We start from the raw sequence: 24,927 nt of genomic DNA, 5'->3' as shown, positions 1-24,927 counted from the left end.
AGATTGGCAACACCCAAACCTGCTACTCAACTCAGAGACAGATCCTCATTCTAGACATATAAACCCCCCAACTAGGTATTATTTATGTCAGAAAATCAAACCTGAACTTTATTCCTTATCCAAGGGGATCCCAAGGGATCCGACTACTAGTTTACCAGAAATACAAGGAACAGAGGAACAAGGGAAATGATACTTGGGAGAACAATTACCAAAATCTAGACTGGGAAATTCTACAAAACAGATAACCTAGTTTCTTCGTCAACAGCAACACAATTACAAGAAAAGATAGGGAATCTCTAGATTTCCAGAAATTTAGACATACATCAGAAAAATGTGATATATTGACCTCATTTGATTCAAATCTAAACTATAAAAATTTTATGAGCAACTGGGGAAAATTTGAATCCTGGTGAGCTATTTGATGATATTACAGAATTATGGTTAACTTTTTAAGGTATAATAATGTTACTGTGTGCTTTTTTTTTAAACCTTTGAGAGATGTGTTCCAAAATATTTATAGGTAAAATGACACGATGTTTCAGCTTTGTTTTTAAATAACCCAGAGGTTAAGGAAAGGGTTTGGGTGTAGTCCCTAGTTGACCATGAGTTGATATTAGTTAAGGCCTGGTGATAGAAACGTGAGGATTCATAAATTATCCTCTCCACTTTTATGTATGCTGGAAAATTCTATAATAATTTTTTTCTTTTTGAATTTTGCTTTCAACTGGCTTTCTCTCATCTTAGTTTGAAGTGTTTTTTTTTTTTTTTAATTTTTTTTTCTTTTCTTCCTTTAGTGATTCTCTTGCCCTCAGCCTCCCAAGTAGCTGGGACTACAGGTGCCTGCCACAACGCCCAGCTTATTTTTGGTAAAGACAGGGTCTCACTCTGGCTCACTCAGGTTCAAGATGGTCTCAAACCTCTGAGCTCAGGCAATCCACCCACCCCAGCCTCCCAGAGCGCTAGGATTACAGATGTGAGCCACCACACCCAGCCAAATTTTTTTTTCTTAAAATAATTTTTTTTCTTTGTGGCAGCCATCTGTAGTTCTAGCTATTAGGAAGGCTGAGGCAAGAAAATCACTTGAGCCGGAGTTTGAGGTTGGTGTGAGCTATAACGCCAGAGCACTTTACCAAGGGTGACAAAGTGAGACTCTGTCTCAATTAAAAAAAAAAAAATTAAAACTTTTTTCTTTGGGAGGGGGGAGGTAGAGACTGATCTCTACAAAAGCAATCTTCCTGCTTTGGTGTCTCAAAGTGCTAGGATTACAGACATGAGCCACCACACTATGCCCTATAATGATATTAAAAAGAAAAATAGAGACCCTTTCCCCAAATCTTTTTTTTTCTTCTTATACCTTTGGTATGAATCTTCCTGGATCTTTGAGACTGACTGGGCATGAAGCGGTGGAACCCCATTTTGTAGGTAAGGATAGTGATGGCTCAGAAATGAGCCCTGCCCCAAATCATGGGAGAGCCAGAATTTCAGCCCAGGTCTGAGTGCCAGGTCTGGGCACATCCTGCTGCCCCTGTCTGGCTGCCTTCCAAGTGGAATTCATAAGCCACTGAGAGAACAATAGTGGCCTATAGGGGTCTTCCCTTAGGGAGCGCCTCCCTTTTTTGCAGCTCTGGTCTCTAGCCAGGTGGGCCGTCCTGAGGTGACCTTGAGAAGGTCTAGCCACTGCAACAAGCCCCTGGGCCAGGCGTGGCAGCCCTAGCAGCCACGCCTGACCAGGGTGCTCCTTCTTTGTGTGGGCCCAGTGGAGACTTTAGAACCAGGCCTGGCAGACAGGTGGGCGCAGAGGCCTCATCCACACTGACCTGGAACCTGCTGGGGATTTATCCTGGTGAACTTGTTGTAACCTGTGTGTGGGGAGGGTGGCTGATGTTGCTTCTTTTTAGCAGGACTTGAGGCAAGAATCAGTACAACCTCTGACCTGTTGCCTCCCATGGTTCTCAGAACCATCCTCATCACTGGCTGCTGTTCAGACATCAGACTGGCTGGTGCTGGCTCTGTGGCTGGCTATAGATGACCAGGGCCACTTTTGAACTGTGGGTGCCAGGATCTGGGCCAGGGTGAAAGGGAAAGGGTTAAGATTAGCCTGTACAAAAAAGAGGATCCAATGTCCCTTCAGGCCAGTCCCTGAGGCACTGAGCAGGGGACAAAGCCCTTCTGTCAATCAACTTAATTGGAAACACTGTGAGAGATTTCCTCACTTTTTTTTTGAGACAGAGCCTCAAGCTGTGCCCCTGGGTAGAGTGCCTTGGCATCACAGCTCACAGCAACCTCCAACTCCTGGGCTCAAGCGAGTCTCCTGCCTCAGCCTCCCAAGTAGCAGGGACCACAGGCGCCCACCACAACACCTGGCTATTTTTCGGTTGCAGCCCTCATTGTTGTTTGGCAGGCCCGGGCTGGATTCGAACCCACCACCTTAGGTGTATGTGGCTGGCACCTTAACCACTTGAGCCACAGGTGCCAAGCCCCTTCTCACTTTATAAATGGGAAAGTAAGGCTCAAAGAAAGAGTGACCAACCTGGACACAGGTGGTGGAATGCAGCCTTTCCCCCCACCCTGGCCTTTGTTCCACCCTCTCCCTTCTCAGTGGTCCCACTGTGAGGGACCTCGGTTGCTGGGAGTAGGTGGTAGCACTTGGCCCTGAGCTGGACGCTAAAGATCATTAGCAGGATACCCTTGGTAAGTGGCTGAGATATCTGGCTTCATGGAGGAGATGCCACAGCTAAGGGTATAGGAGACAGGGACTCCTCAGAGCCAACCCACAGAGAGACCCCTGGGGAAGATTCTTCAGCTCTGAGGTGTAGGAAGGCTGCTGCTCTACCTCTAAATGCAACATGACCAGAGGCCAGACAGAAGGGGCTGCCAAGGACAGATGCAGGGCTGGATAGGGGAGGCTTGTGGTTCTGAGGAAATCTGGTCTGGTGGGAGGGAAGCAGGGGCTCCGCTGGTGGAGATGGTAGGGGCTGAGAACTCAGACACTGTCTTTTCAAAATTGACTTGGCCATGCGTGGTGGCCAAGCCAGGACATGCTTGAGGTTCGGCATCTGAGACCAGCCTGAGCAACATAGTGAGACCCTGTCTTTCCAAAAGGTTTTTAAAAATTAGCCAAGTGTGGTGGTGCATGCCTGTAGTCCTAGCTACCTGGGAGGCTGGGGAAGAGAATCACTTCTGCCCAGGAGTTCAAGGCTATGATGATGCCACTGCACTCCAGCCTGGGTGGCAGAATGAGATCCAGTCTCTAAAAAATAAAAATTAAGGCAGACTCAGTGCCTTGTGTCTGTAATTCTAGCACTCTGGGAGGCCGAGGCAGGTGGATTGCTTGAGCTCAGGTGTTTGAGACCAGCCTGAGCAAGAGCACAACCCCATCTCTACTAAAAATAGAAAAACTAACCAGGCATTGTGGCTGGCTCCTGTAATCCCAGCTACTCAGGAGGCTGAGGCAAGAGGATCACTCGAGCCCAAAAGTTTGAGGTTGCTGTGAGCTATGATACCATGACATTCTACCCAAGGGTGACAGAGTGTGACTCTGTCTCAAAAAAAAATTTTTTTTTATTTATTGTGTTTGATTATAAAAATTATGTTTGCTTTTTTTTTGAGACAAAGTCTTACTTTGCACCCTGGGTAGAGTGCTGTGTTGACACAGCTCACAGCAACCTCAAATTCTTGGGCTTAAGCAATTCTCTAGCCTTAGCCCCCAAGTAGCTGGGACTACAGGCACCTGCTACAATACCTGGGTATTTTTTAGAGACAGGGTCTTGCTCTTGCTCAGGCTGATCTCGAACCTACGAGCTCAGGCAATCCGCCTGCCTCGGCCTCCTAAGTGCTGGGATTACAGGTGTGAGCCACAGAGCCAGGCCTCTATATGTGCTTATTAAACAACATTTCAGAAATGAGAAAAAGACTTGGGAAGAAAATGGAAATTCCCCAGTAGTCTTTTTTTGTTTTGTTTTGTTTTGGAGACAGAGTCTCATTATGTCACCCTTGGTAGAGTGCCGTTGCGTCACAGCTCATAGCAACCTCAAACTCTTGGGCTTAAGTGATTCTCTTGCCTCAGCCTCCCAAGTAGCTGGGACTACAGGTGCCCAAAATGCCCAGCTATTTTTTGTTGTAGTCATTATTTGTGATTAGCAGGATGGGGTCAGGTTCAAACCCACCAGCCCCATTGTATGTGACCAGCACCCTAACCACTGAGCTATGGGTGCCAAGCCCCAGTAGTTTTCCCATGCTGAAAAGGACCCAGATATTGAGAGAGGGTGATGCAGGGCTCACGTTTAGGGAGCCGTCTCTAGGTGGCTTGCAGCGCATCACGGACACCTGCTTCCTAGGGCTATGCGGCTGGTGTGAGCATGGCACCAGGGTGCATCACCATCTATGCCAGCACCGTGGGCCTGCAGGGCAAGTGCTCTATGGAGGGTATGGCTACAGAGTTGGCCTCACCACCTGCTCAAGTGTGGAGGGAAGAGAGGACTGGTGCCAACTGTCTGGATTTAGGAATGGAGTAGGGGACATGATGCTAGGGGAGTCACCTCCTTGGATGGGACATCCAGACGAAGTTCTGGCCAATTTATGCTCTCTCTGTTCCCCAGACATCCCATCCCATTCACTGAAATCTATGCAGCATCCAAGTTCATGGGTGGAGGACCTCCTGTTTAGACCCGAGGGTTCAACCTCAGGTCAGTGACACTGCTTGGCTCCTTCATCCTGCCCCAGTGCCAGACACCCTGAGGAAGGACGGAAGGAGAAAGGACAGGACACAGGCAGGAGAGCTTAAGGCCACTTGGAGGGATTCTTCCTTCTAAACTGTCCACATAAGCAGTTTTCTAACTGCTTCAGAGTCCAAGAGTCCCAGCAAGAGTTTAAGGGGCAAGTTGGGGTGGGGATGGGGATGGGTAAGCACTGTCTTCCTATCTTGGAATATCAGCCTTATGGTGTATCTGGGAAAAGGCGTCCATTCACGAAACACTGATGTGGTCCAACAAACAAAGTGTTGGTCCAACGTGCACAGTGGCAGGAGTCTATTGGCAGAGACTGCTTTCCTGTCCTGTGCTGCTTGGCAGAACCTCAGCTTTGGGGATTGAGGGGAGTGCACAGAGGCTACTTAGGACAGAGGACTCTGAGCTTCCAGCTGAGTTGGGAGAGAAGGAAAAAGGGGAGTTGGATCTTAGGGAAGTTGGATATTGCAGGCTGAACACCAGAGCTCAGTAAGTGGGTGATCCTGGGGGCTTAGGTCCCCCATATCTTTATGCAGGAAGGAGCTGCGTTGGGAAATGGGGGGCTATCTGAACTGAGTAGGGTTGTGTTCCAGCAGACCCTGATGTGGCCTGAAATTCAATTCTGCATAGATTGAGCTATGATGCAGCCTTACATCCTCTTTCTGGGCTGCACCTACCTCAAGGAGGGGGCCAGCTTTTGTCTTTGTTGAGCACCTGGTGTGGACTGTCGAGCTGGAAGTTTTGGGTGTAAGCACTTTGTTCTTGGGTTGGGTTTCTCTCGGGGTGGTTTGGGGAGACTTGGGAGGCCAAAGGGCCACCGTGTCGTGAGCAGTTGGAACTGGGCTCTGTGACCGTGGAGTCCAAGTGTATGCAGTATGCAAGGATGGAGTGGACCACTTGCACTCCCCAACCCGTGATCAATGTGCATGTTCATCTGCGCTCTGAGTCAGCTCTTCCAGGACATGGCAGAAGCAGGCATTCCTACTGCGATTACCCAAATGATTCCAATTCCTGCGCTCTGAGTCAGATCTTCCAGGACATGGTAGAAGTAGTCATTCCTACTGCGATTACCCAAATGATTCCAAGTTATCCCCTCTGCCCAGTTTTGGCTCACCCTGGCCCTCTTACACCGATCATTCCCGATACAGGTTCTCCATCTTTGGGTCCCCTCCTCCCAAGCTGGGCCACTGCCCCGTACCACTAAGGGATGAGTTTGATGTTGGGGGGATGGCTGGGGGAGAGACACGTGACCCAGGATTTCTTTAGGCGAAGCTAAACCTGGAGTGAGGATGCACCCGGGGACCCGTCACCGCCGGGCACGTGCGGAAGGCGATCCGAGACCGCCTCCCGCCCTTCAGCCCCATACCCGCCTGGAGCAGACAGGTGCTTGCTCCTTGCGCGCTGCCGAGGGAAGGGGCGCCGGCTTCGCTAGGGGGCGCGCTTCGAGCTCGGCTCCTCAAGGCCGCGGGGTGCTCGCTGTTGGGAGGGGGCTTGCGTGGTACCACAGTCACGAGCCCGCCACCACGAGGCACGGGTTCGTTTGTTCTTCGTTGCGAATAGGTGGGCGCGCTGGGAGCCTCCTGAGACCAGGCGGGTGGAGCGAGGTGTCAGCGCCGCACTCCAGCATCGCGGGCACCCACGCGCGGCAGCCTCGTTCTCGGCCTCCCAGGCACCCCGCGTCCCCGCCTCCCCATGTCGCCCGAGCCGGCCCTGCCGCGCGGCTGTAGTGACACCCAGCGGCTTACGCGGGAAGTGCGGGCGCCGCGGCCTGGCCTCCCGGGGTTCACGTCGCGCCTCTCGAGGTTCCCACTCGTGGTTACGGGCGGGTACCCCCGGGGACAGAGGCCGAGCTCTGCAGGCTGCCCGCGGGGCACTTCCCCTTCTCCTCCCCCGTTTCCTCTGCAGCCGCCGAGCGCCGGGAGATCCTGCTCGGCTGCAGCGCCCGGAAGGGCGGGGCGCGGCGGCGGCGCTGGGCTGTGACCCCGAGCAGTTTCACTTCTGGATCCCGCTCGGCTGTGATGGGAGAGTACCTGGGTGGGGGCAGCGGGGGGACACGCGGGCATTCCGAGGTCCAGAGCTCCGGACCCCAAACGAGAGATGGCTTTTAACTCCCAGAGTGTCACGAGACCCACGCCTTCCCCCATTTTCCAACCCCCATGGGTTCCACTCCGCTGTCCCCGGAGCCGCCGCTCCTCCCCTGCAGCCGCCGCCTCCGCCGGGGCTGCCGACCCCCGGAGAGGCCCCGAGCGGCGTGGGCGGCAGGAGGAGCGAGCTGTGAAGCCGCAGGCAGGGGGTTAGGCTGCGGGCTGCTGAGACGCCGAGCTGTTTCTCAGAAGTGCAGCTGCCCCTCCCCTCACACCCCCCTCAGCTCCCACCTCGCGTCGCACCGCACCCCTTCCCCCCTCTCCGCCGGCTTCACTTAACTCTCCCAGCCGGGAATCTGGGGGGCTGGTGGTTCAGATCCAGCCTCAGCGTCCATATTCAGAGCCTCCTACAGTTCCACAGGTGAGGGGATAGGAGCCTATCACCTCTCTGTCTTCCCCAACTCTGGTGGGTCAAGATTGAGATTTCAGCTAAGACAGTGACTTCTTGGGAATATCACTGGCCACCATCACCCTTGCTTCAATGCTGCACCTTCCTCCCAGTGGCCAGATCTAGCGGGGAGAGGAAGGAGAGGGAACCCAGCCGCCTTTTCTGGAGCTTGAGGACAAGTCTGGAGGCTGAGGAGCTTGGCTGCAGCAGTGGAGTTGAGGCCCAGCTTAAGAGTCTCAGTTGCAAGGCCCTCCAGAGATCCCTAATTCTAGGGGAAAATTTATGCCCAGAATGGGAAAGTGTCTTGGGTTACATAGACAGTGGCAGGGCTGGGATTGAAACCCAGAAGTCCAAATACTCATAGTAGTCTGCACCAGGCTGTCTTTTGCTAAAGACTTCAGAGCTTTGTTGGATTCACCCCTCTACCTGTTTTCCTCCACCAGCTCCCATCCCTGCTGTGGGCCTTAGCGGCAGAGGTCTGAGTGGGGGCGTGGGGGGATGTAGTTCAGGTCTATGAGCAAGAGAGGTGGAAGTACTGAGAACCTAATTCCAGTGGGGGTGAGATGGGGATTGAGCTGGTGGAAGGACAAGCCTGGAGGAGGAGGTGGCATCTGCCCCCCTAGTTCCCAGCCATCTGCCACCCCCAGGGCTGTGGTTTATTTGACTAGGCAGCTCTTCTGGGCCAGGGGCCCGGGGGGCTGGGGGGTAGGTGAGGTGATGGGAAAAGGCTGTTCTGGGGCTTCCTGCCCCCTCACTCCTGGGGAAGGGGGGCAGCTTACATCACCCACAGGCCCTCTAACCTCCACTCTTTCCACTGCAATGCTCTTTCCTTGGGCATGTGCATGTTATTCTAGGGGAAGATCTGTTATTTGGGGGAAGGGAGGCAGCTGCCTACTTCACAGGTCAAGACAGAGTTAAAAACAAAACCACAACAAATTCAACACCCTGTGTCCTTCAGGGACTTTCCATGACACCTTCCTTCCCCCTCTCCCCTAAGACAGGGAGTACCTCCCCAGAGGACCTCCCCACCCCAGGTGCAGTGGCTTTTGGCTTTTATGCAAACAATTGTCCCACCCAGGAATGCTCCCTCGGCCAGAATTTGTGCTCTGGGCCAAATATGGCCCTCCACCATCCCTCAGGCCAGTATTCCCAGACCTGTCACCTCCACCCTCCTTCAGACCCTGGATTCTAAGGGATGGGAGCCAGGGAAGGGAGCTATGTCCTTTACCCCTGCCTGCCCTTGGGTGGTAGGTTTGGCCACAGCAGCCTGTGTGAATGGCCAGGTTTCAAATGATATGGGAGGAACAGGAGGGTGCAGGTGTGGGGTGGTCCCCACCGCTGTCTAAAGCATCGAACTAGCTCCCAAGAATAAGGCATAGACTAGCAGGCTTGGGAGGCCTAGGTGGGTGGATTGCTTGAGCTCAGAAATTTGAGACCAGCCTGAGTAACAGTGAGACCCTATCTACTAAAATTAGAAAAAATCAGCCAGATGTTGTGGCATGGGCCTGTAGTCCCAGCTACTTGAGAGGCTGAGGCAGGAGAATTGCTTGAACCCAGGAGTTTGAGGTTGCTGTGAGCTAGGCTGACACCATGGCACTCCAACCTGAGGCAATAGAGTCTCCTCTGCTCCCCCTACCCCCCCCCCCAAAAAAGAAACCTTCCTCAGTCTGGATGTCTATTATTCAGCCCTAAATACCAGTGCTAGAGCAAGCTGATACAGACTTCTCGTCACCACTCATTGGCAAAGGGAGTTGGGGGTCTCCCGGCCTTCCTCTTTGCTCCTTGAGCTGCTTCTGCTTGGGGAAAGGAGTTGACTTGGCAATATAGCTTATAACAACCTCAAACTCTTGGGTTCAAGCTATCCTCTTGTCTCAGCCTTCTGAGTAGCTATGATTACAGGCCTCACTACAATGCCCGGCTATTTTTTTTCTGTTTTTAGTAGAGTTGGGGGCTCCCTTTGCTCAGGCTGGTATCGAACCCCTGAGCCTCAGGCTATCTACCCTCCTTAGCCTCCCAGAGTATTAGGGAAGGGAGTGGGATTGGAGAAAGCACATACTATTCTCCAAGCCTGAAAACTAGCTACTGAGAGACCCTCATTGAATATATTTAGTGTTAAAATACTAAGGCAGGCTGCCATGCCACTATTCTCTCCTTAGGTTGATCAAGACTAGGAAACCTGCTGGAGCCCCTCAAGACAGTTTGGTGGCTCTGACAAGAGGGAGGTGCGGCTGAATTTAGAGCCAGAGAAAGCTACTACCAGCCTGGCCCCATATTTGCTATTCCTAAACTTCAGGACATCTTTTTCATGCCTTTTCCATGGAAGAGGAGAAAGAGAGGGTCTTTAAATGAGACTGAGCAGAGGGTCAGATCATCTCTTAAACTCTTCTGTAGCGTTTTCTTTTTTTCTTGAGATAGGGTCGCACTCTGTTGCCCTGGGGGGAGTTCAGTGCTTCACTGCAACCTCAAATTCCTGGGCTCAAGTGAGCCTCCTGCTTCAGCCTCCCAAGTAGTTGGGACTACAGGCATGTGCTACCACACCTGGCTAATTTTTCTGTTTTCTTTTTCTTTTCTTTTTAGAGACATGGTCTCACTATGTTGCCCAGGTTGGTCTTAAACTCCCAACTTCAAGCAGTCCTCCTGCCTTGGCCTCCCATAGTGCTAGGGTTATACATGTGTGCTACCATGCCTAATGACCTTCGCTAATATTTTCTAAGAGAGAACATGAGAAAGAAAGCTTGTCTGAGAAAGCTACCCCATCCTCATGCCATTCTCCTAGTTTTCTCTCCAGCACCTTTGGCTTGGGCCTCCAAGTATCTAAGGACTCTACTTAAATGTGGCTGAATTTAACAACTGCAACTTAAATTTCCCCATGTGGATGTTTATGACACCCCACAGATGAAAAAGTCAGGATTTGCCTGTCTTTTAAGAAAACTTGTAGAGGGGAGAGGGGAGAGCAGTGAATAGGGAGTAGGGAGAGACTGTGCTCCCTGTGTTAATCACCATCAGTCCAGGGCTCCGACCTCCTCCCATCCCCTTAGCAAACTAAGGGCAGAGGGACCAGAGCCCCACCATGAGGGCATGGAGGCTGGAAGGCTGGCAGCAGGGTCTCAAAAGCAGGCTGACAAAGGCTTCAGTAACAGCCTTTGTTTTGGTGGTAATTTCATTTATTTTGCTACCTGGACATTAAGAAGTAGCCAGAGGGGCTAAATTAAGGAAATATTCCTTGGGGCAGAATTAAACCCTTCTACTTTCTTTTTAAAGCAGCAGCTACAAATGATAGGCACGCACAAGGACTAATTTCAAACACACCAGGCTTTTTTTAATTTTGCAGCATAAAAATCAGATACAGAAAGCTTGAAAACTATCCACAGGGTTGTTCCTGATGCGAGGATGCACTCACATAATTCTGGCCAGGGTTAGCATTGCCGCAGTTTAGAAGCCAACTTTCTTTAAACAGTCTTTACAGAGGAGTGGGACATTTCCCAGTGCTCCAAATGGTTGGATCCCAGGTCCAACTCCAGAGGAGTGACAGGGAGTCACTGCTGGGCAGTGGAGAAGGGGGCATTTCTGAGAAACACAGATGGGAGGAGAGGCTGTGAGCACAGGCTGTGTCAAAACCCACAGTCAGGGCACCCTTCCTCCCTCCCAGTGGGAAGGCCACCTGAGCCCCAAACCACGTTTTGTTCCTCCCTCGTCATTCTGCAGACAATGGTCATCCACAGACCACACGTGTGGTGGCTTTGGTAACCAGAAATTAAAAATAACCTATGGTTTTTCCAGTAGCCAAATAATCCTTCAGCAAAGCTCACAGACTGAGAAGCCGAGCGTACAAAACCACAGTCTGGGTGAAGGGATGTCTGCTTTTTAAATGACCTGCTAATTCTTTGCAACCCACAGTAATTTGGTTTCCGTGAACCACAGAAGCAGGCCCACCAAAAATGGCCTTGTCTGCTAGCCTGGAAAAGTCCTTGTATTAGATGAGTCACTGGCGATGGGATCAGTCATCGTGAAGGCTGCCCCATTTTCCTAACATGTTGAGTTTTCAGTCTTTTCAGGAGGGGATTCAGAATCTGAAAAGATTCAGAATCTGAAATTGGCCCCACAGATGTGTGGCCAGGGCACGGGGCAGGTGGGCGACATTGTGGGACTGCTCCCTAGGCTTTCTGGAATGGGGGCCGTGGAGAGATAGATGAACAGTGAGAACCATCTGGGGAAACTCAAGTTCTTGGGGGGAATTAATGGTTGAGGGCTTAGATAGCCAAAGAAGTAGCCAGAGCGCAAAGCTTTTCTACTTCCCTGGGGGCAACACTGTGAAGTGTCTGTAGCACGTGGTTAACTCACATTGGTTCCAAAGTTCAGCAGATTCTCTACCCATAAGCATTAAGACAACATGAAGGAACCTGTAAGAGATCAGTTGCCTCCTTTTGTAAAGGAATTACTAACACTGTGGTCCTAGTATGGTCTTGGAATATTCTTCACGCTTTTAAATCCAGGACACACAGTGGGAAATTTGCAATCATCCAACATAATCCACACCCTGCCCCAAAGTAACATTACCCCATAGACAAAATTACATAAAACCTCACAACACCCTTAGAAGGCAGATATTGTTACATCCTTACATTTTTAATCAAACCATTAATGTTTCAGTTTCAAATAGCAACCCAACCAGTATCAATGCATAAGACAGTCCACTCTTATAATACAGTATTATAAGGAAACTTGTATCCAACTTATTCAAAGTGCAAAAACCTGTTAATTATCATGAGTGCATGGCAGGGTACAGGCTATATACAGCTTGAGTAAATTAAAGGTACAGTCTCGAGTTACTTGATGAGCTTTAAAGCCCACACCTCTCTTGTAGGGTCTTTTGAGTCCACGTTCTTGAGTCAGCAGTCCCCAATCCTGGGATCACTGATAATTCGCAGAAGCATTCAATCTTGCAGCCTTACAGAACAGAGTCCTTTTCCTAGGGTGACCTAAAACTAGTCTTTGGTTACAGGTCAAAATTGTCCTCTATATAGGCACTTAAATCCTGAATTATTCTACTTGTCTGACCTCTATCTATAGAGCTTTCCTGAACTATACTTCCCGTGTGAACACAAAAATATCCTCTGATTCTCTAAAAGGTAAGAAATATTACTATATACTGCTTCTTTTCATCTGTTCCTGATGCTATTTTTTGGAATAAAAATTTCATCACTCCCCTTTTCTCTTCTTGAGCTCACAAGTCCTAACTCTGAGTTTTTGGAGTCCCCAAAGATGTCCAAGCTCTTTCATAAATCTTGAGTTTCCCAGAGTTTCCAAATCTCCATTAGAGACCAACATACCTCTTCTCGGTGGGGTATACTTTAGTTACAGCTTTAAAGAAACATTTCCATTGTGGTCTTACCACCTGTGATGGGATATATAACATAAGGTACTGCTTTTTCCCCTAAAACTTTCTAAACCTCACATTCAGTAGTGGGGGTGGGGTAGGAAGCGGAGGAGAATAATAGTGGTGCAGATCCTACTTGGGAAAACTTTGTGAGCTTTGATAATGACACAGGGTTTGAGTAAAATTGTGTTTTTTTAAATATTTTTCTTTGCCAAATAAATACAAGGCCATTTTATATCTGGGCCACTGTTAAGTGTGGGCCTACCAACATGTTAAGTGCTGCATTTAAAAGGCAATACGGTTTGGCTGAGCTCTGGCTCCTGCCTGTAATGCTAGTACTTTGGGAAGCCAAGGTAGGAGGATTGGGTGAGCCCAGGAAATTGGGGTTGCAGCGAGCTATGATGATGCCACTGCACTCTAGCCCAGCCGACAGAGTGAGACCCTGTCACAAAAATAAAAAACAGCCCCCCCAAATGTGATAAGTATTATCACTGAAAAAGTCAGAAGCTGTGTTAGGAACATCTCAGAATAGCTAACAAAGCATAAAATTAGATGGCTTCTCTGTGCCAAGTCTTTTTGGGAGGATGACTTTAGGAATCTAAAGACTGGTGGGTTTATTGATATATATATTTTTTTTTTCTGGTGGTGATGGAGTAGAATAGTGGCAAAGACATTTTCCTTTACTTTTCTCTCAGGAGGAACTAAGATTTGTGTTGCTTCAAATCCTGATAGGAAATCCTGATTGGAGGGCTGGCTCAGTGGCACACGCCTATAAACTCAGCTACTTGGTAAGCTGAGGTAGGAGGATTGCTTGAGCCCAGGAGTTGCAGGCCAGCCTGGGCAGCACAGGGAAATCTTATCTGTAAACAAACAAAACAAACAAAAAACGATTTCTTTTCCTCCCTCACTCCCATTCTGTTACCTTGGCTGCAAGGGAATTTTCCTGGGTTTGGTTGCTCCTCAGGTTGTGGCCTGCTGGGTGTGAGGTGCAAGGCCTGCCTCATCAGGGAGTGGGTGGGAAGTGAAAGCGAGAGACCGACAGAGGTCATGTTCAGAGGCGGTCTGCATGAGAATGTGAAGGTACTGCCCGAAGCTGCTATAGGACTTCACGGCCCAGCAGTGGCAGGTGCAAATCTGACTCAGCCTTCTTATTAGGCATTCTCTCTCTTCATTCCCCCGTTCCCAGCAAGTGGGGGAGGGATCATTAATTTGAGCATAAGGAGTATGTACAGAAGGAAGTGTTTACCTGTGTGGTGGCAACCATTTGTTCCTGGTTCAATTTCAAGACTTAAGAATCTATACATTCTTATAATTCTTTGTTGGTGGGATGGACCTCAGTTGCACCATTTTGAGATGCAACAGTTGGTCTGTTCAGCTCAGACTTTAACACTAATCCAGTAGAAATGCTCTCTTTCCCTACTTTTCTCTCTTACTAATCCCTACTTCCAAAATCTTTCTCTTGTCCCTCAAAGAGTCAACAGGATGTGTGATATTTCAAGAGTATAATGAGCAGCTCCTCTTTCACAATGGGTATAAGCAATCTGGCATAACTTAGAGTCTAGTATTACAGAAATACAGTGATATACTGAAGATTACGCACCAAAATACATCTAGTCCTTTAGTCGAGATCTCAAACATGTTGGGACCATTGCCACGGAATTTCATAAAACCTTTTTTTTTTTTTTTTTTCCTGAGACAGACGCCATGCTACCAAGGATAAGCCATTTGTGCAGTCTGAGGTGGAACGTTTTAATTACTGGCAGCACACAGACAAGTGGCGTTTGAGCCGAATGCATAAACCCTTTAGAAAGAAAACACTAATCTACTAGGAATTCGGGATTCTTGGCTCTGGTAGAGATGTTCACAAAGCTGACTCTTAATTTGTAAATAGGCTCACGGAGTTGTCCATGGAAGCAGAATTTATTTTCCCTAACACAAGTTCTTAAAAAGAAAAAAAAAAAAAACAAGAAAGAGCTTTGGTTTCAGGTGCCAATTTGTGTGTACACTTTGGAGCAAGACCAGAATACCTTCCTGTTTTTTGTTCCTCTCCATCATCTTTTTTTTTTTTTTTTGTTTTTGGCCCGGGGCTAGGTTTGAACTTGCCACTTCCAGCATATGGTGCCAGTGCCCTACTCCTTTGAGCCACAGGAGCCGCCCCCCACCATCTTCTTTTACATTCACAACTCAGTGGTTAAAGGAAAAACTTAACACCCTATTCTTATATGGATGCTCCTCTGTTTACTATCCATACATCAAAAGGTTTAAAAAACAGCATGTGTGGCTTGGCACCTGTGGCTCAAGTGGCTAAGGCACCAGCCACATACACCTAAGGTGGTGGGTTCGAATCCAGCCTGGGCCCGCCAAACAACAATGATGGCTGCAACCAAAAAATAACCGAACGTTGTGGTGGGCACCTGTAGTCCCAGCTACTTGGGAGGCTGAGGCAGGAGACTCACTTGAGCCCAGGAATTGGAGGTTGTTGTGAGCTGTGATGCCACAGCACTCTACCCAGGGGGAACAGCTTGAGGCTCTGTCTCAAAAAAAAAAAAAAAAAAACTTGTGGTGACTGCATAGTCACATGAAAATTTTAGGCTAGAAAGGACCTCAGAGAAGGTCTTAAACCCAATTCTTAGTTTATAGAGGAGGAAACTGAGCTTTCAGAGTTAAAACAATTTGCTCAAAGTCACACAGCTCATTAGTGGCAAATACGGAATTAGCCAACAGATTTTGTCACCCCTATTCCAGTGTTCACTTTACAACAATCGCAGCATTCCTCCTGGATTGTAAGTCCCCATGATTAGTGACAAAGGTGACTGATACATCTGCAGAGTCTAGATTATCAGACTTTCAGGAATTTTTGTGGAAAATAGGAGCTCTGTTTAAATGGGAGCCTGACCAAGGAGAACCTGTCAGTGGAGGTGCCCCCGTTCTCACCCCATCCTGAAGCTTGGCTCTGATTAAACACCACACACAGCATCTCTCCTTGACTCCTCCTCTGTGGGGAAGGGGAGGTTAAGCTGTACTTTTTAGATTCTTTGATAAAATTCTGTGGAAAAAAAAATCACTGGCATATTTGCTTAGGGTCTGTGCCACCAAAGCTCCATGAAGGAGACCAACACCTTAGGTGGCTATAGGTTTATTTTTTCGATTGGTGCTGCCAAATCATTTCCCTCCTCAGACCCCTGCTCAGCCAAAGGAAAGGATGGCACAGTGGACAACTTCTTGGGGGTTCAGTGATGGCTTAGGTTGAAAACCATCAATAGAGAATTTCTCCTGCAGACACATGGTTCAGCTCAAAGTAGCTCAGCTTTTCACTGGAGATGGAAGGGCAGAGGGTAGGAGCAGAACTGTCATCAGATGGCTTGTTCCTATTACTATTATCTGACAGGTAGTGAAGCTGATGGAGAAAGGGATCTTTGGTTACTTGGAACAGATACTTATTTTACGGCTGTTCTTTTTCTTACTCTTAGACTCTATTAGGTTTGGGGAGATGATATCCTAACCCTTCTGCCTGTGTTAATTGGGGAGGGGCAAGGCTTCCCAGCAGGGTGGGCTAGTCAGTTCTTCCTCTTTGTGGATTTGGGCATATGACCAAAAAGCTTCTTCACGTACAGCTTATGTGTCTCAGAAAGAACATCTCATGCAGCACAGCTGGGGGGCTGTTCTGACTGGCAACAAACTTCAATGGATGCCTATTCTGTTGATGCAGAAAAATAACCAAATATTTCTTTGACTTTTAAATTCCACAAAATTTAAGTCCTTGATGGGAAAACAAAGGTTCTTGAAAAGCAATAACCTGGTGGATCTACAAATAATTTCTGAATGAAAACAGTGTTTCTCTGGCTACCCATGTAAACACGATGCTTAGGATACTAAAAATGCTTTGAGAAGGAGCTTGGAGCTGAGCATGTTTTGAGAGCAATCTGTGAGGTGGGGTCACTGGGACAATCTTTGGGACGAGATATTCACTTCAGCATGGCTCTGTGCTCCCCTCTGGCTATGTGAGATGAGAACTCATACCGATCATGGCTTCGATATCCACACATGTTACACTCAAAAGGGTCACGAAAGCCGTGGCAGCCCATGTGAATAGTGAACATCACATAATCCAGGAAGAGGACGCGACAGTGGTCACACCGATACACATCCATCACCTCCCCCTCTTTGTTGATCACTCGGATGGAGTCTCTTGGGCAGATGGGTGGGGGCTTGAGGAGTTCGTAAGAACGAGGGACCTCCTTCAGAAGTGGCATGCCGTTGCGGGCGCGGGGAAGGGCCAAGGGATTCTGCTGATAGATGTGATTCGGGCGTTCTTCATGATTGCTGTCAGTGTCCGTGGAGTCGTGGCCGCTGTTGTTGGGGGAGAGGCCTCTTTCAGAAGGCACACTCTTCTCTGCAAGGTGGATGCTCTTCTTTTCAATCTCCTGAGGGGCACCATTCGGCATCTCAGCCCGGGTGAGGGCTATGGGATACATGCTGCTGATAACTGGAACCATCTCGGAGGTGGGAGCAGGCGGGGTCTGGACTAACGGACGCAGGGCTTCAGCACCAAGATAGCTGATGGCGTTATTGATGGCTTGGTCCATCATTCGGGTCTGGATGAGCTCACTCTCTTTCTCATACATATAGCTGGAATTATAGTTGACATCAAAGCAGTGGCGCTTCTCACCTGGAACAAGGGAAAGAAAGGGTTTTATTTTATTTTATTTTTTGCGACAAAGTCTTACTTTGTCACCCTTGGTAGAGGGCTGTAACATCACAGCTCACAGCAACCTCAAACTCTTGGGCTTAAGTGATTCTCTTGCCTCAGCCGCCCAAGTAGCTGGGACTACAGGTGCCCACCACAACGCTCGGCTATTTTTTTAGAGATGGGGTCTCACTTTGGCTCAGGCTGGTCTTGAACTCCTGAGCTCAAGCAATGCACCCGCCTCAGCCTCCTAAGTGCTGGGATTACAGGCTAGAGCCACCTCACCCAGCCAAAGAAAAGGTTTTAAAGGAAACAACACAAAGGCAGAGAGTTTGTACAATTGTTTTCCAGAGACCTCCAAAAAGGGAGGAAGGTTAAGTTGCCTGCGGCTTAAGAATCCCCAACCCAGGCAGAAGGGCGCAGGTGGTGCTGCAGTCTCAGGACACACGCATCAGGAGCAATATGTCTGGACAGTCCAAAGAAAGCCAGCAGGCAGAAGTGAAGGGCAGAGATGGGGTTAGCTGGGGTCACCTTGTGAGGTACATCCATTGCATATATCAGAGGGCAGCCGAGAGAAAGGAGGAGGAAAAGAAGCAGGAGCACCCCAGGACAGGACGCAGATGGACAGAGCAGCTGCCACTGGGCAGGCGCGAGGCCTCTGACCTTCTGTTGTCTGGGAACCCTTAAGACACAATCAACTCCCAACTCTTACTGCACTTATCGGCTTCTGCTTGTTGTATGAGGCACCCCAGGGGACAGAAATGTTGGAAAGTGTGGGGATGCTCTGCCACTAGACTCAGCAGCATTTTATTTTATTTAATTTTATTTTACTTTATTCTATTTTATTTTATTACTTTTTGAGACAGAGTCTCACTTTGTCACCCTTGGTAGAGTGCTATGGCGTCATAGCTCACAGCAACCTCAAACTCTTGGGCTCAGGTGATCCTCTTGCCTCAGCCTCCCTAGTAGCTGGGACTACAGGCACCTGCCACAACGCCCAGCTAATTTTTCTATTTTTAGCAAAGACAGGTCTTACTCTTGGTCAGGCTGGTCTCGAATTCCTGAGCTCGCGTAATCCTCTTGCCTCAGCCTCCTAAAGTGCTACGATTACAAATGTGAGTCACCATGCTGGGCCTCGGCAGGTTTTAAATAGCTATAGAGGTCTCTCTCATCTATTCTCATTCATGAGAGGGACCCACTTCCAACTCTCTTTGGAAGTGCTCTGAGGTTTCTTTTTGTTATTAAATAAAATTTCTCTACATTTTACTAAAAAAAAAAAAAAGCTACAGAGGTAGAGAAAATAGCCCCCAAATTTCAGCTTGCCACTCCCCAAACTCACAAAGCACCGGACTGACTGAGATTTAAGTCAAGGAGCCTCAAATGTAGCAAGTTTTAGAAAAGCTTTCTTGAGGGAGAGGTCATGATCTTTGTTCCCTTCCAAAAGTGTTACTCTTCCTTTGCTTGACAAAAGTATCCTGAACACATATGTAAATATTAGGACCTATCTCACCCTCCACTGAAGAGAGGTATTTGTGGTCGTCCTCTCCTACTCATCGTGTCAAACTGCTGAGAAATTTTGAAAACAGAGTTTAGCCACCTTCAGGATGTCTAGGTGTCATGTGTTAGGAAATGGAGGCCCTCTGGCCACAGGAAGGCAGGGACAGGGTCGGCAGCAGTGGCAGAAGTGCTTGGCGGTGAGCAGTGGGGGGAAGGAAGAGAAAGCCTGGAAGATGAGTCAAGTGCTGGAAGTGAGGCTGACCGTGGATTCTAGAGAGATCTGCTGAGCCACATCCTTATTTTCTGTAACATTTCCTAGGCATGTTGTGGTTCCAAAATTTGCCACTGCCATACAGTAAAATGTCCAGCAATGAAAAAAAAGAAAGAAAGAAAGAAAAGAAAACCCACAAGAAAACAAAAGGATTGGCAGAACCACTTTCTACTTTGAGGTGTCACCAATCTAGTGCCTAAGAAATAAGACTTTTTGATATAGACATTTAAAAAAATTGAAGAAAAAGTATAGGTTCAATTTTCTTTTTCTTTCTTTCTTTCTTTCTTTTTTTTTTTTGAGACAGGGTCTCATTCTGTTGCCCTGGGTTGAATGCCATGGTGCCATAGTTCACAGCAACCTGAAACTCTCAAACTCTTGGGCTTGAGCAATCCCCCTGCCTCAGCCTCCCGAGTAACTGGGACTGCAGGTGCCCACCACAATAGTTGGTTAATTTTTCTATTTTTAGTAGAGATGGGGTCTTGCTCTTGCTGGGGCTGGTCTCGAACTCCTGAGCTCAGGCAATCCACCCACCTCAGCTTTCCAGAGTGTTAAGATTATAGGTGTGAGCCACCACACCTGGCCTAGGTTCAAAATTGTAAAAGGGCTGTTTTGCTCTATGGAGACCTTTACTTTTATTGTAAATGTCACATTTGACGTATTTGTAAAAAGAACGATAAGGTGATATACAGGCAAGGGCAAGCAACGTGGTATAAACTGAATGCGAATGAAGGCAGAAAAGTGGGACTACACAGTGTATGTGCAGGGACCTAAGAGTATCAGATTGAAGCTCTGTCAAGAAGTGTGGAATGAAGTATTTCTCAGACTTCATCATTCCTTCACATTCTGCATTATCCACGCCCAGGGCAGTGGGGTTGGGAGAAGGAGCTCAAGGGTCAGATGGACTGGGTTTGAAACTGGCTCCATCACTCACAACATGACCTTGAGCAATTTACTTAACGGTCTGTGCTCCGTGTCCTCAAATACGATGGTGGTAATAACCCTGCCTACCTCGTAGGGTCATTGGAAAGTGCTTGAAACAGGGACTGCCACGTGGAAAACACTTGGTAAATGCTAGGGTTTTTTTCTTTGTTTGATTCAGCTCACATTTTCTTTCTTTGTTTTTCTAAAATAAATTTGTTTTTTAAGGAAACTTTATATCACTAACATTAGGGGAAAACCAGAATCATTTACCACAAATAGAAGTTAATGATAAAAAATAAAGACAGTGAAACAGAGTAATTTATTAAATTTTGATCAGCTACTACTTTGAGGACTTGGAGACTAAAATCCCCTCTCTCTTTGTGAAAAAGAGCGATTACCAAGTGTGAGACTGGCATTGAAGACAACGAGCATCAAATTAAGTCTAAATCTTTCTCCTTGGTTTAATCAGGGGGATCGAAAGGCGACTGAAAAGAAAATAATTTTCTTGCCATATGGGTTAAGGTGTTGGGGTTTTTTGAGACAGAGTCTTGCTCTGTCACTCAGGCTAGAATGGAGTGGCATCAGCCTAGCTCACAACAACCTCAGACTCCTGTGTTCAAGTGATCCTTCTGCTTCAGTCTCCCAAGTAGCTAGAACTACAGGCACCCACCACAATACCCAGCTAATATTTCTATTTTTAGTAGAGACTGGGTCTTGCTCTCGCTTAGGCTGGTCTCAAACTCCTGAGCTCAAGTGATCCTTCTACCTTGGTCTCGCAGAATTCTGGGATTACAGGTGTGAGCTGCTGCCGGCCTGAGATCAAGGTGTTTAAAATGCCCTGTGTGTCTCTCGGTGGTCTGCAGCCACATTTTGGGAAACACCAAAAAAGATAACACCTGGGAGGACCAAATCCTACGTATTCTGAACGACCACAGTACAGGGTTTGGATCTGAACACAGAGCAAACAGCTACATGCCCTGGAGAAAGAGAAGCTTGTGTTCATTGTAGCAGCAATGTGTAAGAGGGACCACAACAGTGAAAAACTGCAGCCAGAAAATCTAGCCAAAAGGTCGATTCTTTTTTAATTTTTATTTATGTTTAAGACAGAGTCTCACTTTGTCGCCCGTAGCAGAGTGCTGTGGCATCACAGATCACAGCAACCTCAAATTCTTAGGCTTAAGTGATTTTTCTTGTCTCAGCTCCCCAAGCAGCTGGGACTACAGGCACCTGCCAGAACGCCCGGCTATTTTTAGAGACGAGGTCTCACTCTGGCTTAGGCTGGTCTTCAACTTGTGAGTTCAGGCAATCCACCATCCTCAGTCTCCCAGAGTGCTGGGATCACGGGCATGAGCCACCGTGCCCAGCCCCTAAAAGGGTCTATTCTAATCAGATGGATTTGTCTTGCACCCCCACTACCTCAAGGTCCACGTAATAGTTTCTAGACAAATACTTGAGAGAAAAAAATACACACACCCAATCTTGTCTTGGCAACTCAGTAAGAAGAAGTAGAATAATGGACCTTTGCCAAAGTAATCCATCGTTTTTATTTTCAACTACCAGATCGGTATTTCTTTTGTCAAGGCCATCTGGAAGAATGATACTGAGAACATGAACGCCAACTAAGGTCACAAACATTCATTCCCCCATTAAGTGACACAGAAGTGATGAACTTTGGTTTCCTTGCCTTTTCAAAGTGATTGATGATTTTCCAGCATGGCCAGCTTTACTCAACACCCTACGTACTCAGGGTCCTTGAGAATCTTTTTATCTTTTCACTTAACACAGAAGCACCAGAAAGTTTCCAGGTGGGATAGGGACATCACAAACTCTGCTTTGATCCTTTTCCCCTCCAGAGTTAGCTTTACTCAGCCAGGCCTACAAATTCACAATCTATCCCACCTGCAGGCTAAGTCAGAAAACAGCTGAGTGCTGAAGTTGTAAGAGACAAAACATTCAGAGGAAAATAAACCCCTGGATGAGTGGAAATATGTGACTGAGTTCTGTGGTTAACACAGTTCATTGTTAAGAGGATGGGAGAGCCTCAGATCTTCACGTGCTTGTAACCCGCAATCATCAGATCCCCTCATCTCTGAGTTACGGTAACTTGAGCAGTGCAGATGATTATCAGTCACCTGTAGACACGATGACTCAATGTGTATGAAACTCAGAAGGGGTAAGCTACAGTAATTGAAAAGCCAACAGCTCACGTTTCTTTAGTAACACACTCATAAAAAAGGTTAGTCAAACCACAAGAATGTAACTGCTTCCAAAGCTGCACAGAGCATCTGGTCCAGCTTCTAGTCAAAATCACACCACACCTTTGAATGATTCATGATACCAGCTTCAGGCTGAATTAGAGGTTTTCTTCCAATGAAAACACGAATGGCAACAACAAGTCCTAAGTTTAGAAACCCAGGCCGCCAAGTTGGGCCTTTCCCTACCTGTGATTCTTTCAAGAGGTATCAATCTCTAATATCTAGTCTTTGGTTAACTCTAAACTGAGTAACTACCTGCTTGGAATTGCTGCGATGGGGTCAGGACATATGGTTGGTGGCGTCTAACTGCCAACGTGAAAGTACAGAATCACAGTTGAGAGCTAAAAGGGCCCTTCCCTGAGCATGGGGATTCAGACCTTGGTCTTCAGGGTGCAGGATCAAGACCTACCACCCCGGCCGTGAGCGGTGGCTCAGGCCTGTGTTCCTAGCACTCTGGGAGGCTGAGGTGGGAGGGATTGCCTAAACTTAGGGGTTTGAGACCAGCCTGAGCAAGAGTGAGACCCCGTCTCTACTAAAAGTAGAAAAACCAGCTGAGCTTGGTGGTGGACACCTGTAGTCCTGGAGGTGACTGGAGTCCCGGAGGCTGAAGCAAGAAGATCACCTGAGCCCAAGAGTCTGGAGTTGCTGTGAGCTATGACACCACAGCACTCTATCAGAGTGACTGAGGGAGTTTCTGTCTCAAGAAAACACACGAAACAATCCCCCACCACTCTGATCTGTTTTCTTCTAGTTTTTATGCTAGTTTTAATACTTCATAGTACCTAGCACTATGCCTTATACATAATATTAATAACAATACCTGCTATTTATCGAGCACCTATGGGATACACAGTGCCATTCTACTATTTTGCAGATTGCCTCATTTTATTAACTCTTTAGGACAGCGGTTCTCAACCTGTGGGTCACAACCCACAGGAACTGTATTAAAGGGTTGCAGCATTAGGAAGGTTGAGAACCACTGCTTTAGGGGCTGATACTTTGGGAGGTATGCATTACCCTCTCTGTAGTCAAGTCTACAGCACAAACAGGCTGATTTCACTTTCCAAGGCTGCTCAGTTGGTGAATGGAGAACCAGAATGCAAGCCAGGAGCCCATGTATTGCAGGCTATGTTGGAATGCTGACTGCTGTTTCCTGGCTGCTCGCTTCCCCGTGGCTGCACAGCCCACCACCACCAGTGACGTCAGATTCTGTGTTAGGGTGGTTCCTGTAACCAGTGCCAATGGGGGCTGAGTGGTAGCAACCATGTGCGTTTTCCCCACATGGCCCAGGACACAAATTCAAGAAGTATAGGATAGAGGGTTGCTGTGATGTCTATAAAGTTTAACAGAGTGCCAGGCATACGTAAGTATTCAAAAAGTGGTAGATCTATTATTCTTTGCTTAGGACTATGTTAGGTGCTTTGAGAAATATAAACATGATTGCAATCAGTTAGCAAAGCAGCATTTACACAAGTTCATTACAAATCGGTATCCTTAATGTTCTGTGGTAGAATGAAGTATATATGTAATGGAGTAGCAAGAGAGTGGAGAGAGAAAATTACCAACCTTTTCTCACATAGGCGACACGTAACATGAGGCAAATAATCATCTATTATGTTCTTTAAAGTTTCCTTGTAGGCCGGGAATGGTGGCGCGCACCTGTAAACCTAGCAGTCTGGAGGCCAAGGTTGACAGACTGCTTGAGCTCAGGCGTTCAAGACCAGCCAGAGCCAGAGCAAGACCCTGTCTCTACTAAGATTAGAAAAATTAGCAGGGTATTGTGACAGGTGTCTGTGGGAGTCCCAGCTACCTGGGAGGCTGAGGCAAGAGGATCACTTGAGCCCAGGAGTTGGAGGTTGCTGTGAGCTGTGATGCCAGGGCACTCTACCTAGGGTGACGAAGTGAGACTCTGTCTCAAAAAATTAAAAGAAAATGAAGTTTCTGTGTAATCAGAGGTGGTGGTCATGATGGTGGTAGAGATGGTCTTATCCATGACAAGAAGCAGACTATGAGGCTTGCCTTGAATGCAGAGGGAGAAGAGAGCAGAGAGGGAACCCAGGGGAAGGGGTCGTGGACAGTGTGTGCTTTCACGGGCAGATGTGAGGGAGGGCATCCAGGCAGCCTGGAAAGAATGATTTCATAGATGTGGGAAAATATTACAGACAAATGGGAGAAGAAGTTCACTGTGGCTGAAGCAAAGGACTAGTTGGCTGAAATGATAAAATTAGAAAAGGTGAGTTGTGGAAGGCTCAGAATGCCCGACTGAACGGTTTGGAGTCTACTCCATCAGGAGCCACTGAAAGGTTTTTTGAAAGTGGGAGGGAATACAACTGAGCCTTTAGAAAAGTAACACAAATCTGATGTCACAGTCATTGTGATGGGGTAACACGAACTATTCAGGTTTTAAGCCTCTAAGTTTCTTTAAGTCACATAAATGTGTTTGCTGCTACTTCATATAATTTCCATACCCAGCATGGCTTACCTTTACTAAAAGCAGATATCTGGCTCAGCGCTTGTGGCTCAAGCAGCTAAGGCGCCAGCCACATACACCTAAGGTGGCAGGTTCAAATCCCCAGCCCGGGCCCACCAAACAACAATGATGGCTGCAACCAAAAAATGGCCAGGCGCTGTGGCGGGCGCCTGTGGTCCCAGCTACTTGGGAG

At 47.8% G+C, this 24,927-nt stretch overlaps 1 protein-coding gene across 1 annotated transcript in view; it reads right to left on the bottom strand.

Annotated features, from left to right (window-relative positions):
- Positions 1–16,429: 16,429 nt before the first annotated feature.
- IKZF3 (IKAROS family zinc finger 3) overlaps positions 16,430–24,927 on the bottom strand; it is a 70,734-nt gene continuing 62,236 nt past the window's right edge. The window contains exon 8 of the mRNA XM_023511132.1: positions 16,430–17,302. Within this exon, the coding sequence (XP_023366900.1) occupies positions 16,599–17,302 (704 nt within the window). The 3' untranslated portion in view covers positions 16,430–16,598. The remainder of the gene's footprint in view (positions 17,303–24,927) is intronic.

This window comes from Otolemur garnettii, unplaced genomic scaffold (genome assembly GCF_000181295.1).
Source record: "Otolemur garnettii isolate 467f Iridium unplaced genomic scaffold, OtoGar3 scaffold00018, whole genome shotgun sequence".
NCBI lineage: Eukaryota > Metazoa > Chordata > Mammalia > Primates > Galagidae > Otolemur > Otolemur garnettii.
The sequence above is the reverse complement of the archived record's forward strand: the minus strand, read 5'-3'. Positions and strand labels throughout refer to the sequence as shown.